The sequence below is a fragment of the Egretta garzetta genome, unplaced genomic scaffold (assembly GCF_000687185.1).
Source record: "Egretta garzetta isolate BGI_Z169 unplaced genomic scaffold, ASM68718v1 scaffold480, whole genome shotgun sequence".
Taxonomy (NCBI): Eukaryota; Metazoa; Chordata; class Aves; order Pelecaniformes; family Ardeidae; genus Egretta; species Egretta garzetta.
Window position 1 is genome coordinate 334037 of NW_009258312.1, and position 17504 is coordinate 351540.

Consider the following 17504-nt stretch of genomic DNA (forward strand, 5'->3'; position numbering starts at 1 on the left):
GGCCTGATCCACCTTGGGGGCAAGAAGCCTTCCCGGGCCTGGCAGGGCACCAGTGGGTGCTCCGAAGCACTGGGATCCCTGGCAACATCCCCGCTTCCTATTTCTTACGGCTGCTGCCCCTGGCTCCGCAGAGGAGGACGACGGCGAGTTCTGCAGTGCTCCTCCAGAAGGCCTTCCCTTGCTCTTGCCACTGCTCTCCACTGAAATGCTCCATAGCCTCGGGGACCTCCTGGTCTTGCTGGTTCTTGTCCTCTTGCGCAGCCTCATCCAGCCTCCTCTGGTCTTCCTCCCTCAGCCCCCTCCTCCAAGGAATTCCACCGCCGCCTCAAGGTTTTCCTGGTGGATGGATGTCTTTGGGCTGCCCCCAGGCCATCTCTGGCAGCGGGAGAGGGGAGGATGCCCCCTTTTATAGTGCCCCGGGGCATTGTGACTGCTGCGTTGCCAGGTGCTGGCACTGTGACATGGGGGTGACCGGGCCCCCCCATGCGTAGCCCCGCCCGCCACCCCTCCGCGCAGCCTCTTTTGGAGGAAGGCCCTTGGGTGCTGGCCCTGAGGTGGTCCCTGTGCCCAGGATGCCCAGGGGCTGTCCCTGCCCTTGGTGGCCATGTGCTGGGCACAGCTGCTTGTGTTGTTACTCTTCTCGCAGGCCATGGCAGAAACCAACCCTTCAGCCCAGAAACCACCTCCAGAGACCTCTCTGTTCCAGAGCTAACATCCATGAGGCCACACAGCAAGCAGCACCAGGGACTTGATCTGTCTGGACACAAACCCAGGGAGTTTAAGGAGGGCTGATTTCAGCAGTCACAGTCTGGAGGAAGCCACAGGCAATGTTTAACCAGAGCCATAGGTTCAGATGGGTGGTGCCAACAGATCACCATGTCATTTGCCTGTCAGTGTTTAAGAGGCAATTGGACAATGCCCTTAATAACCACACTTTAACTGATGGCGAGTCCTGAAGTAATCAGGTAGTTAGACTAGATGGTCGTAGCAGCTACCTTTCAGCTGAACAATTCTCTTCTCTTGAAGGGCACTCAGTGGCAGCAGCAAGAGAAGGGAGAGGTGACCCTTATCAGCCAGTAGAGAAGGCGGCATATCATGTCCCCCTTTTGGAATGGAAAAACCTGATCCTTTTCCTTGGCTTAGAGGATTTTGGGAAAAACTGGAATTACGGTGACCTAATTCTCCGAAGCTATTCTCATAAAATGGGATTCCAGCTTTAAAACAGCACTTTGTGTAGAAACTGAACTCAGGATAGGGTTATACTGCATATAACTCCCAAGGCTCATTTTTTGCCCTGTAAAAGCATTATTATAGTTAAATTTGGTTATTTCCCATCAGCAATATTGACCCTTTAATATATGCAGTTTCATATCAGAGAACATTACCTTTGGCAGAAACAAGTGTTTACTCATAGAAAATTCCGTTTCCATTTTGCTTAAAATAAAAATAAAAAATTCATCATCTTCACCTAAACTTTAGGGATAGATCAGAATAAATTGAACCGAGCCTGGAAGTAACTGCATCTTTAATATATGTTTTATTCCAGACATGCAGGAAAACAAGTACCAGTGAGGCCCTTCAGGCTGCAAATCAATGGCACAGAACCGAGACCTATAGTCTGAAATCTGACAAAGTTTTTTGTTTCATGAGAAAAAAAACCACCTTGATTTCCCTAGTGAATAAGTCATCACGGACAAATGGATCAATCACCACTTACAGGAATGCAAGAAAATAATGCTGGGCAAAACCATCCCGAGCGTTCATTCAGGCAAAAAACATTCAAGGCGAGACTACTGTGATTAGATTGAAGCTTTTGATTGTATTTACCCGAATGCTACCATCCTTACTTTCTGAAAAAGCATACTGTAACTTTACTTCCATTTTCTGCTTTTTTAGATGTTTATGGATCCTAAGGATACTTTGAAAATCTCTGTCCTCCTATTAACTGATTACAGACCACTGTATGGAAGATCCTTTCTGCAGGGTGTGTGGGCAATTACTGGAAAACCTATTAGAAATGGTTAGCCTGCTCTTTTCCACAAAAGAAGAGCCAGACCTTTACTTTTAATTATTACTTTACTTAAAATATTACTTAAATAATACTTAATCAAAACCTGCAAGATTTCATCATATTTGCCCATACATTCTGTTTATTTAGCAGGGACAAATTCTTCTCCAGTCTATGGAAAAAAAGTCATAAAAGAGCTTTTTCAAATGATCCAGCTACATACATCCTTCTAAAGGAAATGCTGAATGATTAAAAAAATGTTCAAGTCTAATTGAAAACTACCTTTGAATACAATTGAACGAGCTGGTAGGGCATGTATTCATACAAAATATACTTGTTTTTCTCTGACTGATTATACATTCATTGCCAGCTAACAAATGAACCTGTAAAGAATACGGTTATTGCAGTTCTCAGAGCCATGGTACCTGAGAATATTTACCAGTAACATCATTACAACTAGAAATGGAAAAATAATGGCCAGTTTCAGAAAGTTAAAAGAAAAAAAGTTCATATTGCATCAGATTAATGAAAAGTTAAAGAATAAAACATAAAGATATGTTCTTAAGACTTTTTTTATACAAATTAATTTTATGTCAAATCTTTATGAAATATTCCATTTGGAAAAAAAAGAGTTAAAATTAAACAATAAGGTATTTGGAAATACTTTTTTCTGTTTCAGCTTGAATCTTCTGATTTTAGAAGTAATTTTTTTAATGCACTGCACAAATGTTAATTTTTTTTTATATATTTTTTAAATGCTGGAAATGGATGTTTTGAATGTTAAGTAGTACCTAATACCAAAGTAGACCCATATTTGTTACTGGTAACAACCAAAGGTAATAAATGGGCTGAAGCCTGTTCTCACTTATTCTCATGCCAAAATATGTGAACATGTATGTAGGAACAATCACAATCATCTCTTTCTGGAGAGGGGATGGAGGAAAACAATCTGTACTGAGAATGTTTATAAAGATGGCATTTTTGGTCTTAAATTGCAAAACTCTACTTTTTAAAGACTAATACGACCTGAGAATGTATGGAGGATAAAAGGTATCCATTTTCATGACCCTTAAGGAAAAAAAAAAATCACCTGCATGTCAAAAAGCTAGAAAGTATGCTAACAAAGAAGCAAGCTTACAAACAGAGCACATATTCAAACAGATCTTTAAAAGTTTGAAAAGTTCAACAGTTCATTTCCTTCATTCCCATAGTTTAGATGTGAGTATTCAGCCATGCAACTTTGATGTCAGAAAGAGAATATCAAGCTATTTTTGTAGCTGCTGAGCTGTGAAGATGATGGCTAAAAATCAAACACATAGACCTAAATAGGTATAGAACTATCCAGTAAAAAAATACTGACATTTAAGACAAAAGGCAAAAAAAGGTTGGATGTTTAGCAGAACTCCTAACTGTCCCATCCACTGTCACAGGCAAAGCTAGCCAGTTCACAGGGACCTCTGTTAAATGATTGTTTCAGTTCTGTGTTTTTTCCCCCACATTAAAATCCCTGTATATTCAAAACACCATTACTTATAGCGATTTAATAAAATATATGATAACATGATTTCACAAAATATACACTTCAAAATGGTTCTTCCTTCCTGCCAGTTAATATTTTTCTACAGTTCCACCACTTAGATAGTCAGAAAAATCTGACCAAACAACTTAGTAGCACATTTATTTTAAGTAATATAAGCAACAAAAGTAATACCATAAGAAGCAGGGAATCATTTATATGGATTACTGGACTACATTAGTATCTTCACCATTTAGGTAAATATTCACATAGATTTCAAAAGCGTAATAACAGAAATACATATGCATATATTTATATGTATATACAGGGTGTTCCAATAGCAATCGTGACACTTCAGGGCTCTTTGGCTCATAGCTTTTTTTTTTTTTTTTAAAATGCTATGTTGGTGAAACAAAATATCCAGGGTATACTATTAAATCTGGTCAAGTGAAACTTGATCAGATTCCACAAAAGGGAAGTAATAGCAGTTTTCTCATCTACCCTAAATAGTCCCTTTGATGTTTGGGTGCAAGAGATGATTCTGGACAAGATGGAGGTCTCTCATTAATTATGTATGGCACCCATGTGTGACAGTGAAGGAGAGAAGGATAGTCAGTTGGTGCCAATAGCATGAAACCAAGCAAAGGAGATTTCAAATAAGTATCAGAAAATTTCCCAGCAATAAATATAGCTGAATGTGGAATTAACTGCCAAAGGAAACAATGGCTTAAGTCAAAGTCACTGCAGGAAGACAGGATTAACTACACCAACAATTACTCAAAAAATCTGTTCAGTCCACAGTTTTTAGCACTTCAATACTTCCTAATCAGTTCTTGCAAACATTCACTTGGCTCACCCCTTAACAGCACCTCCAAACCTTATCTTGGTTCTTGTAACATCTTTACATGACCAAGGTTTTGTTCACTTTACTATTTGAAGAGTGAATGTTCTCCATATAAATATTCATTATTTCATAAAACCCCAGGGACTGTGGTACTCTTTTTCTTTCTTTTCCCTCCCTAAAAAAATCAGTCACCCATTAGGAAACTGAAAAGGTAACATTTGACATAGCACAATACAAGTAGTATAGCTATTAACTGAAATGAACAGATCTGCAAACACAGCTCAGGTGACATTTGTTCTGTTCACTGCTTCCTCAGTGTTAGCAAACAGAGCTGATCAATGAATGGAAACAACTCCCTTTTTGCAGCCATTCATGGAGCTTTATTATTGTTCCTGCCACATATTTGCCTTGTGTATATTGAGTATTTGCGTGACTTTCTGCATCTCCAAGTGTTTTTTCTCAAGTATATCCTACAATTCAGAAGAGAATAATTTGAAATTTGAAAAATCTTGCCATCATATATACAATGGCATCAAAAAGATTCAGATATACAGTTTAGACACAGAAAATCGACACAACCACATCAAAAAACCACTGTGAACAAAGGTATCAGTGGGTGCTTTCCACTCACAGGATTTCAGCACCCAGAAGGCCTCATATAATTATATTGAAAACCGTAGCCAAAGACTATGCAATAGCATTGCTATTGCCATTTTTGTAGGCATTCATCTGCCACAGGATAGAGGTTAAGGGAACTATTCATATGGCAATGATCCTGCAGGAGCTTACTATGATCTTCACAAATCAGCAGTAAAATGTCCTATATTGTAGTTGTCATAGCCTCCAGATGCCATGCCTTTGCTGCCTGCCTCAAAAATTCATAAATGTGGGAATGATGGAAGATATATGTCATGTGCCTTTGCTCTCTGTCTCCAAAAGAGCATGAATGAAAATCTGCCATCAGTTTTGAGTTAACTGATTCAGTGGATATTTTGCCTTTGGTTACATTGCTTTCTTCTCTGTGACTTGCTTTTTGATAAATGATGTCACTGCAAGTGTAAAGACCCTTTTTCCTTTTACAGTGTATGAAATAGATTGCTTTAAAATAAAAGCTAAAACGTTCATTGACTAAAAAAATGTTGTTTATGTTACATAAGTCTACTTGTTATTGCTTTCCAAGCTTGCTTTTCTCATGCAACTCCTCCATTAACAGCCATTAAGCAAGTTATTTACCCAGTTTTAATACTTTATTTTAATAAGATATAGCCAGCTTTGCCCTATGCAGAATGAAAATCTTTTCTAAATTTGATGTCACCATTTATTCACAGATAAAAATAAAATGTTTATTCTGGATCTTATTGTAGAGTGAGGCCCTAATTCCGTTTTTGGTAACTTCTATGAGCTCTTCAGTTAGAAGACAACCCCACAGACCTCATCTACCCAAAATACAAAGGTGCAGTTTCAAAGCCAGCCCAGATTTCAAACTTAAAGCAAAACAAAACAAAACGGAAAGAATATTTGGTAATGCTATGAAATTCTCCAGGGAACAAGTGTGATCTCTATTCCGTCTTTGAAAAGCATAACTCTTCTTTAACTTTAATTTGCTGGGAAAGGGAGAACATGAATTTGACCTCTGGTGCAAAAAAAAAATTAAATGTGTATCTTATAAGCATACACAAACAAAATAGGAACCAGAAAATATGGCAATTAATGACCTGGCTTTTGAATAAACAAGGAATTAATTTTCTTAATACTCTGAGACTAATGACCAGGTTGCAGTATCTGAAAGTAAAGTTTTTGTAGTCACTAAGTGTGTGACTTCCCAATTAAAATTTGCTTGCACTGTGAGAAAATATCCAATTTTTATATCTGAAAACATGCTTTCTAAAATATTTAAATAATATAATATATTCAATATGAATCTATAAAGTTAAAGAAAAATAATGATTGCAATATATTGGGCAGCTTTTTTTATTTAGATAATGTTTGCAAAATTTAGGGCAGATTTGACTAGAAGCCTATCTTTTAATCAGGCTTTGAAACTACTGATTATCTAAATGGCCAATTCCTTCAATGACAGCAGTATTAATCTGCAAATCACACTGTTTAATGACAGCGCTTATATTTATATGCAAATATATACACTTCTAATTATAAGGTTAAAAACTTTGCCTCTGCCAAAGGACACGTCTACATATACCGATGCAGCACTGTATACCTGTCTCCAAATGACACACTTGAAGACAAGTTGTGAATTTGTACACACTACTCCCTTGTTCCAGTAGGGCTACCTTCCTCTCTCTTAACACAGGGAAAGTTTTTCTTCTCAACTGCTCTGCTGCTGCATACTGATAGCATTTTGGGGACAGCCCAATTCCTGCGTGTAAAAACCATGCTGCATTTTAGGAGGGTTTTCATATGAAAGTCCCTATACATGTAAAAATGTAAAAAAATATGAATGTTATATAAAAAACCACAACAACTATTGAAATAACTTCTAAGACAGACAGACCAGCAATACTCTCTCAGTAAAATAACAAAGTTATGATTTGCCACCTTGGTGCTTCTGTGAAGACACATTTTATCAGTATTTTCATAGTTCCAAACATTGTTTCCTTGGCAGATATTTTTTATTCTCCTCCAAAAGTCTGTCAAGCAAGAAACTTTTCATCACATAACTGAAATCATTTTGTCAACAAGCTGTGTGTTCCTATTTCTCGCATTTACTTTAAACCTTGTCATGGTTTAACCCTAGCCAGCAGCTAAGCACCACACAGGGGCTCACTCACTCCCCTGGTCCCAGTTTAATAATGGAAATAAAGTATAATAATTATAATAATTATAATAATAAAGAATATAAAAAGCAAGTGATCCATGAAGAAATTGCTCACCACCTACCCCCTCCGGCTAACTCCCCCCACGTTTATGTGTTGAGCATGATGTCATATGGTATGGAATTCCCCCTTAGCCAGTTTGGGTCAGCTGCCCTGGCTGCACCCCCTCCCAGATTCTTGTGCACCTGGCAGAGCACGGGAAGCTGAAAAGTCCTTGACTCGTGTAAGAACTACTTAGCAACAACTAAACCACTAGTGTATTATGAACATTATTCTCATCCTCAATCCAAAACACAGCACTATACCAGCTACTAGGAAGAAAATTAACTCTATACCAGATGAAACCGGGACAGCCTCTAAAAGCATCCTGTCATGTACCTACATAATTTCAACAAAAAAAATATACTACTTTTACCTGTAAATATTGCAGCAAGGTCATGGGTTTTATTGTTTGATTATGCTACATTTTTTCTGTTAAAGAGTGCCATATTTTACCGTAAGCTACATGTTCGTTTCTTGTATCGAACACCTGAATTTGCATTTGATGTAGAGGTAAGGAGATATACTTGAAAGTAAGTATTTATTAAGCTGCAAAATTAACCACACTGTAGTGTTTGTTATACATAAAACAGCATGTAAAACGTCTCAGTAGTATGATGGTAAACACTTATTTATTAAGAGCCATGTACTGAATAATCACAGTGGTACTTAAAACTTCAGAAGTTCAGTTTCTCTTTGAGTAAGATTCAACTTTAGAATAACCCACAGTTCCTCAGATAACAGATATGCTGTTGTTTTTTTACAGATGTATCTAACATCCACGTGTGCCTTCAGCACAGCAGCACCAACACCACAGCGAGTTGTATTTGATTTGCCAACTAAATTACTGCAGCTGCTGGGAAATTCTCCATGGTTTAATATACATTTTTAAAGTAGGGTTTTAATTCATTGCACAGAAATAGGAAAAATAATATCAAAAGTCAATTCTTTGTGGTTCTTATTGGTCTATAGCCTTTTGACTATCTATCCAAATCAAAACAACAACTGAAATCACAAGGCATTTTTATTTTGTTAGTTAGGATGGCAAAGGGCTCCCATATGCCTTCAGTCACCCAGTGAAGTCAATAGATGAGACCTCTAGATGTGTTTCCCTACCTTATTCTAACAACTGGCTATTAAAAGACAAATCTCAAATAGTCCCTTCCGGCTAAAATACCAACAAAGCCAAGATACTGCATAAAAAATACGTACTCAGAAATAGGACACCAGACACTTAATTTTCTGCAGGTTTGTAAACTTTCTTTAAGTACTGGCTCTATTGAACTGAAAGAAAGGCATTTAGAAACTGCCCTTGCTTTTCTTAAAACACAATCAGTTCTGCTCTTAACTTCAGAAGCATTTGACCCATCGGTCATGCAGAGAAATTCTAAAGTCATATTCAAATAATAAATGAAAAACCTCTGAAATACACGTCACATATTTAGCCAATGTGAGTTACTCTGATAGAATTATTATTTATTTGCTTTAATTTTATCTCTAGCACTAGGCAATGAATTATCTCCTGTTTCCCTGACATTTGTCTGAATACTGTCTTTTCCTCAACTGGCCCGTGTTCAAGCTTATATAATAGCAAAAGTCTCTGCAAAAGAAACCACAAAGATCAAAAGGAGCAACTTTAAACCACTATTGTGAATTCTGATGCTGCAATTTATGGAGAAGAACAAACTAGCAAGTAATAGTTAAGGTTACAATAAATATTTCATAAAGCATGATTAGCAATCCTGGAACATCTTAATCTATCTAAGCAGAAAGTACTTGAGATTCAGATTTAATCTGAGATCCAAACCCAGTTTTTATTTAGGTGAAAAAAAAAAGTATGATCATGGAAAAACTTACAATAGGAGCAGCCATAGATTTCAGTTCTTAACCCAATTTGGCCCTCTCCATTCCAGTCCAAAGGAACTATCCGTACGTAGCGAGCTATAACTGGATGTTGTAAATCATGCCGGACCACACTATCAGAATTTGTATTTCCAGGAAATGCCTAAGGGAAAGAAGAAGAAAAATATTGTATTACTTCTATCTCACATGCTATAAAGCTTCTGTTCTGAAGGAAAACATCAGGTAGTGAAGTCCTCTGAGTGTCTAGGTTACACTGAAGTTTGGTTTAAATGTTTCTCTGATAGTGACCAAATTAACAGTTGATTTACAAAGTTTCACAAGAATACCAAAACAGTAGCATTGAGACTTCTTTATCCACAACAGATATATTGAAATCATGGAAGAGCTACTGCTAGGTAAGAAAGTAATCCACTTTGCATCACTACTCTATTACTCAACTATTAACATGTTAATAAAATTGTCCAACCTAGAGTGGTTTCTCTTTGGGAAGAAGATACCCATCCTCTATCAGTAAGATTATATACACCAGTCATTTTTCTCTAAATAGGAACACTGAAATAACTTGCTTCCTACAATAGACAGGGACCCCTTCAATTTATCAAATTTCTAAGAATTTAAAAATCTTCCTTTACTTTTGATGCATTACCTACTGAAAAGTGAGTGTCCAGTTTCTTTCCTATCCATAGCTGTCACCCACAGCGCCACCTATTTTTGGTTAATAGAACTTTGGAAGTCAGGAAAGGACACAAGAGCTCTCAAGGGAGTTTTGAAAATCAATTAAGTAAATACTTAGCACTTTGTTTGTAGTTTTGTACCTATTGGTAAAATATTTCATAGCATCAAGCTTAAAAGTAAACAAGTTTTACTTAACATAACAGACTATTTTTTGTCTTGTCAGCTTACTGACAATCTATTCATGCACTGATGGCCGAAGTTAAAGACTATCATTCAGTCATTCTCAACATTTTCAGAGGAACTTTCACATCTCTTCATGGGTAATTTTCAATAGAAATAAGTGTCTTTTAACAGTGAACAGAGTAGTCATAAATGAACAAAGAAAAGGTGACCCATTACTAGAAAGCCTATGAAAATAAGAAATTTCTGTTCATCCTCATTACAAAAGGTAGTATTGCTACAGAGAAAAAAATACTCAGTTGTAGTTTCTACACAGTTACCATCTTAATAAATCCATATAAAATCCTATGATAGATACCCATAGTGGAACTAAGCCCAAAAAGTCAACTAGGCTGTAAGGAATACTGCTGCAAAATATAGTCATCACACATTTGAAAGAGGCAAAATTTAAGTTGGCCCTTTGCATACAGATGTAGCAATACCTAATTACATGCTGAGATACTACTTATTCCAAAAGGATATCTTAGATGAACAATTATTTTCTACAGTGTGCAGTAGATGTAGGTGGTGGTAAATGCAAGGAAGATCCACAAGATTCTTTCCTTGGTGGACTCCTAAAATTATGATATATATTAATGGCTACATTCACCTTAATTTTTCTGTACTGCAGCTATTAATATGCTAAATGATGATGATGGTACTCCTCACTTCATAGCTGAGCTTGTAAGAGACATTAATTAATGTCTATGAAGCACTTACATATTCAAGTGGTAGGTGTTTATAAGGAAAGTAACAGTTCTGTCTTCAGAGCTGAATAGAAGACAATAAACAACAAAGGAAAGCATACACTGAATGAGGACAAAAAGGTTGAACAGCTTCCTATTCCCTCAGTCTTTTTCTAGGAATCACAGAACTTCATGGAGGGAATAAAGAATTTGATCCTTTGAAATATTTTTTAGTGAGCATGCAAGGTAATGCTCCATATTTCAAGAGGAATTTCTGTTTAGGCATGTCTTATTTTTGTGATGCTTGTCATAGTCTTACCAAAACTCTCTTAATGTAGTTTTTTGCTGGTTGTTTTGGGTTTGTTTGTTTGTTTAACTTGCTAGAAGTATTAGGGGCAAAGGAAGATGAATATAGGAGGGCATGATATCTTCTATATAATTTGATTATATGATTGATGAAAGCCGATTCTCAACATCAGAATAATTTTCTGTACCTCTCCAAACTTTGTGCCCTGGCCTGTGCTTTACCAGTACGTTATCAGAAAGACTTAGGGTCAAAACCAGAAGGTGTTTGATATTTAGACAGTTTCCATTGGTACACAATCCAGTAACACTTGCTGAATGCATAAACACAGTCAATAGAGAATAGGGCGTTCTGTCATTAGTTTCCCCAATTATTAAAAAGCATTCCCTTTAGTCTCCAGCAGAACAATATCTTGTAAATACAGCTGTCATTTAGATAAATGTGGTACAGTAATGCACACTCTGTGGATAATGCAAACATCAGGCCAAAATCCATCATTGTAAGGCTGAAAAATCAATCTACAGAAGCTTGTGAATCACATAGTATTGCTGTAAAATCTCCTTTTCTGACTAAGAGTTGTACGTGGACTCCAAAAGGCAGGTTCTCATTAAAAACTGCGTTTATACAATTTTCAAAGCCTCATGTTTGCTAAGGTTAACAAGCAGTTTAATAAGATTTAAAAGTGTAATTTAGACCCATATAGGAGATTTTTTTTAAACAGCGAGTGAATCTCTGGCAAAAAAAAAAATTGCTTCAATGTATGCTCTTTCTAGGGTGATGTGAAAATAGGGCAATGCATGGAACAGTAGGATTACATTTCTTTTCGAGTTAAAAGATGAAGAACAACTAATATTTTTTTCATAACTTTCTTTAATTACGAGTAATTTTTTCATTACTTTAATTATGTACTTACTATTATACTTCTTGACAGTTATATTTTGCCATTGGCAAGTTAAACAAAGGAGAGAATAATTTATGGGTCTGAATGAAAAAAATCTAGGCTTCTAGCTTCATTTTGACATAGCAATAGCAAAACCACTACAGGGTCTATTTTCCATTGTACTAAAGCTTTATAAATGGCTCTCATAATCAGAAATAGAAGTTTAGTATTATAAAATATGGAAACATCCACAGACAGATAGAAGATGTCTGTGGGAAGCACAACTGGATTTTCTTTGAGGACTCTAAAGTGAGTTAAGTATGGAGCTGGCTAAACCTTAAATTTTTTATTTTCTAGAAAATCCCCCAAATTCCAAAACAAATACTTGTCCAAAAACTAGAAGGATTCAAACTTGAGAAGTTGATAGCTTTTGTTATGGCTGTCAGGTCCCTAGCTCCACAGAAAAGAAAATATGGAAAAATTTGCTCTTCCCTTGAGTTCTCAGGACTCTGCACCATCAAGGAGAGGAGCAGGGCAGGTTGGGTGCTCTTGCCCAGCAGTGCTATAGAAGGGTGCTCAGCATGGCAGGGCAGTCCAAATCCATGGGTGATTGAAAAATTCACATGGCGTACTCGTTCTGCACAGGCTGACTGAAATCCACACTAGATTTCAGAGAAAACAAGATGTTTCAAAAAAGTATTCATGCTGTACCCCATGAACACTTTCCAAAAAAACCCACCAAACCCTTAACTTCATTAGAAAACTGAGTCAAGTACTTAATTGTTACTGAAACATTTCTCTGCTGAATATCTATGAAAATCCAGCCCAAATGTATGTCGTGTTTAACCCGGCTGGCAACTAAGCACCACGCAGCCACTTGCCCACTCCCCCCTCCCTCAGTGGGATGGGGGAGAGAATCGGGAAGGAAAATAAAAAGTTAGAGCCGTGGGCTGAGATAAAGACAGTTTAATAAGAGAAAATAATAATAATAGTAATAATGAGAATGGTTACAGAACATACAGAATATACAAAACGAACTATGCACAACTACAACACTACTAACAACAACACTACTAACAACAACTATGCTTGCCACCCGCCGACCGATGCCCAGCCCGTCCCGAGCCGTGATCACTACCCGAGTCATGATCAGTCCCTGAGCCATGATCTCTCTCCCCACAACTGACTGATTACCCTGCCCCGAGCATGATGTTCTATGGTATGGAATAGCTCTTTGGTCAGTTTGGGTTAGCTGCGCTAGCTGTGCTCTCTCCCAGCTTGTTATGCACCTGGCTGAGCAGGAGAAGCTCAAAAAGTCCTTGAGTAGTCTGAACACTATTTGGCAACAACTGAAAACATCAGTGTGTTATCAACATTCTTGTACTAAATCCAAAACACAACACTATGTTAGCTTCTGTGAAGAAAATTAACTCTATCCCAGCCGAAACTAGGACATAAACAGAAACAGCAAGAATAAAATGACTGGGTAAAAAAAAATGTTAAGAGATTAACTTCAAGGAGTAAGGGGGGGGGGGAGGGAAAGAAGAAAAAACAACAGCTGGTAAGAAAGCTGATTGCAGAAGGAATGAAAAATAGCAAACGAACAGAAAAAATTGAATGGGTCACAAAGCAACAAATTTGTGTTTGGTCAATTTTAGTTTAGTTTTGACACAGTCCTGTACTTTCTTGTCCTAGTGCTGTGTAGAGTAAGAATAGGTGATAGGAAGTGGCAGTCTTTTGCTTAAAAAACCAGGTCTTTATACTCTCTATTGAACAGCACAATCAGTAACACTACAGCTTGCATACTCTAGTCTTTCCTTAAAACCAAGCCAAACGTTCACAGCAAAACAACATTGCTGTATCATCCTTCATAAACATCTCACACAATAATGCATCTAAATATGAAAACAGTATCTGAAAGCAATTAAAAACTATAGCAGATATTTTCCTTAGGCCAAATCATGAAACTCCTAAATGATACCTTCAACAGGTGCTGAATCTCCACTTGGAGACTCACGGTTATAAAATGACAATATGTGTCTAAAGTAAGCATTATAATGCTGCTGGTGGTACTCTGTGCTCATATGAACTTGATTCCAGTATCAGAGATACCAGTAAACTCCCAATTTCAGTACAGTTACCCACATCCTTCCCTCAGCCACACATCTCAGTTAAGCAAGTTACCTATGTTATCTGTGTAGTACCACTGAAAATATCTACTCACATACTCAAATTAAGGAACTTGGTGAAGTACCCACTTTAAATCAGGTCTTAAATTAATATATAAGGACTAGAGTGTTTTCTAATGCGATGTCCAATGAAGACAGAAACGAGAACAGTAGATTAATTAAGTCAAGAAAATTGTATGAAACACTTCAACCAACATGCAAGCAATGATAACTGCTTTTGTATCATTGTTCTATATTAATTTTCATGAAGAAATAGATATGGGATTTACATCTTAAAAATGGTTTATTAACAGCTGAACACTTATCGAATATTGTACTGAATATGTGTATGTGCATTCATGTGTCTTTTAGTCTGTCAGTCTTCTCTCTTAATTTTGGAGCTCACTGGGCCAATTTTGATCAAACTTTGATGAAGAGAAGGAAATCTAAATATTTTATGTATTTGTAATGTGATCAATAAGAAGAAATATGCATTTTATTACCATCTAGTAACAGGCTTTTAATATAACTGAACATAAATCTTTTCTATGTTCAAAATATTTACTGGAAGTTTTTAAACAGAACCATAATTCTGATCACAGTACGCCCTTAAATTCTTTACTGATTCCCAGGGTGTTTACTTTCAGGTCCAAATTCTCTCTTTGTATGCTAAAAATCATATTCTAACTATGTATGCATTGTAATTAGATGTATAACATAGTGTAATTATCATCACTACATCCAAAGAATAATGCTGAAAGCTGCATATGTTGCCTTTTACCCTTTTACCCTTTCACAACTCCCAGTAAAACCAACTGATTCGGCAACATAACTTATCCATTTTTATAACATAATATGCTAACATTTTATAACCTGCTAACCATTGCTATAGGTAAAAAGAACTTCATCTCATTTACAGGAATATTTAGTTTTGCATTATTTTAACAGGAGCCTCAAGAAATCTTTAAGGGATAATTCCGTCTTCTGTTCATAGATGACTCCTACGGATTTCAGTTTTGTCCACTGATTCCTAGAAAAAGTTTTTAAAACTTGAAGACAGAGAACTGGAGGAATCATAAAGCAAGAGATGATACCTAGGATATAATTTCAGATACTCAAAATAAAAATCACAAATATGAGCTTCGTATTCAAATCTGTCACTGAGTTTTAACTTGGTGTATTGATGTTTGTAGTTTTTCTTTAAAAAACAACAACAAACAAAAATCCCATACACAAACAAACAAACCAAAAAAACCCCCACAAGCATGGACACTGTTTCCAGAACAAGATTAATATTAACTGGATGCAAGTGAAACAACTCTTTTCTCCTATGGCACTATTGTAGGGTATCTTTGTTTAATTTGCTTTGAATAATGAAGCCCAAAGCCAAAATCCAAAACAAACAAAGAACTACCTCTCCACCCTGCTCATACGCCCCAGACCCAAGAATGAACTGCTTTTCTCATACTTCTATATACTAATTGTTCATGCCTTTTTATGTGCAGAAATGTTACCGAGTTATCTGTGCATTTTGCTGGGGAAACTGACTGCTTTCCAGGACGGAAGAGCAATCTTTCATTAACTTCATATTACATGAATATTTGAGGTAGGACATCAGAGAGTGCACATATGTATAGACTAATTTTTTTTGTTTGTTTTCCCCGTAAACCCCTTAATCCCCCTTTTCCCCTAACCTTTAGAGTCAAGAACAAGAGGACACAAACATATGGATACTGTTAAGTTTTACTTTATCGGACATCATAGATGGCATCACAGCAAAGGCAGCAAGAGACTCATGCTTCTCCACATCCTGAAATTGAACATAATATTCCAGAGATGTGACAGATAGCTCACCAGGAAGTCTCTGATTCCCTTTTGGTGTGGACACCAAACATAACATGAAAAACTTCTACTACTGCTGTTCACAAAGTTAGCAGGTAATTTTCAGGTCTGTATAATGAACTAGAGATTTCAACCCCTGTGCTGAACAGAGAAAATTTTATTTTTTTTTAAAACCCAGAATATACATGAAAAATATTAAGTAAAGTCAACATTAAAAGTTTAGAAGGCTCACTGCAGAGTCTTAATGAAGACTAGAATAACATTATGATATTAATTTATTTCCATAGTTATGTGCTATTTAGTCCCCAGAGATTCATACAATACCCAAAGAGATAAGTGTGACTGTCCATCTTGATAATCTAAACAATTGAAGTTGCAGTGAGGTTTTGGGGCACTTTTTTAGTTTTTAACCGTATCTACCTTCAACAAGAAAAACAGTTGAGCTTGATTTGGAAACTTTTGCTGATGAAAGTCTATCCTTGTCTTTGGCAATTTGTTCCCAAGATTTAAGATCCAGCATTTACACCTAGATTGAATTTGTGAAAATACAACCTTCCAGCCACTGAATAATGTTGCATCTTTGCTGTCAAGATCAACTGATTGCATCTTAACACACTGGGGAGTAAACATTAACTTGCTCTTAAATACACCAAACAGATTTTAACTCTTAGGCATTTCAGGTCACAGGGTAGACCCACTCCAGGGATAACTTGGGATTTCATAATAAATAAGACTGATATCTTTAAGTTAGTTCCTTTATTTGCATGAGAAACTGAAACATGCGCAGCGTCCAAGCCTGTGGACTACCAGATGGGAAAGGACTGTCTTCCATGAAGGTAACTGTAGGGATTGGCGACTGGAAGATCTTGCGATGTACGGAAAGGATAGGGACTGACCCCCCCGTGGTAGAGCTTATGATGAAACTGCAAAGGGGGGAATGAAGTAGTTTGCATATAAAAGCAGTGAAAGAGAGTTAATAAACGCCATTTGTGATATCCTCATATTGGTGTCTGTGTCTCAGTGGCCCGGGGGCAGTGGGTGTGTAGCTCTCGTGCCGTCTCACCTCGAACGGGAGTTGTTGCAGACAGGTAAAGAAAGCCGGCTGCAACAAGTGGTGACCCCGACGTGATACTGTGAGGCGGCGGACCGCGGGCGGTCAAGTGTGTGTGGGTCTGGACCATGGAGGCAGTTGTTAAGGTAGTAAGTGCTCTGGGACGCGAGTGGGATACTTCTGTGAAGTTAAAAGATGTCCAGGCGTGTGTGGACCGACTTCTGAAGGAAGGTGCGGTCAGTTCTCCGGGGGATATATTGTCGCTGGGGAAGTGGGGGAAATGTACTACAGCCTTAGCTGAGTTTGCAATGGACAAAAAATCGGCTAAAGAGTTAAAGACTTGGGGGGTAATACTTAAACTGCTACAACGAACAAAAGACGAGTGCGAGACATGGCGAGTGGCTCATCAAGCCCTTTTTGAAACTCAAGATCAGGATACTCAGGTGGAGGAGAGTCAGAGTCAGAATATCCAAGCAGAAAATATTGAATCCGAGTCAGAGCTTGACCCTGAGTTTGCAGCGGCACATAAGAAATATTTACAACAGGTGGAGGGGAAAGCGCTGTGTGTATTCCCT

The 17504-nt window shown here is 37.3% G+C and overlaps 1 protein-coding gene across 1 annotated transcript in view; it reads right to left on the reverse strand.

Annotated features, from left to right (window-relative positions):
* Positions 1-17504, reverse strand: part of LOC104126726 (contactin-associated protein-like 2) — an 838919-nt gene that overhangs the window by 307479 nt on the left and 513936 nt on the right. The window contains exon 4 of the mRNA XM_009639331.2: positions 9099-9246. Coding sequence (XP_009637626.2) covers positions 9099-9246 — 148 coding nt within the window. The remainder of the gene's footprint in view (positions 1-9098; positions 9247-17504) is intronic.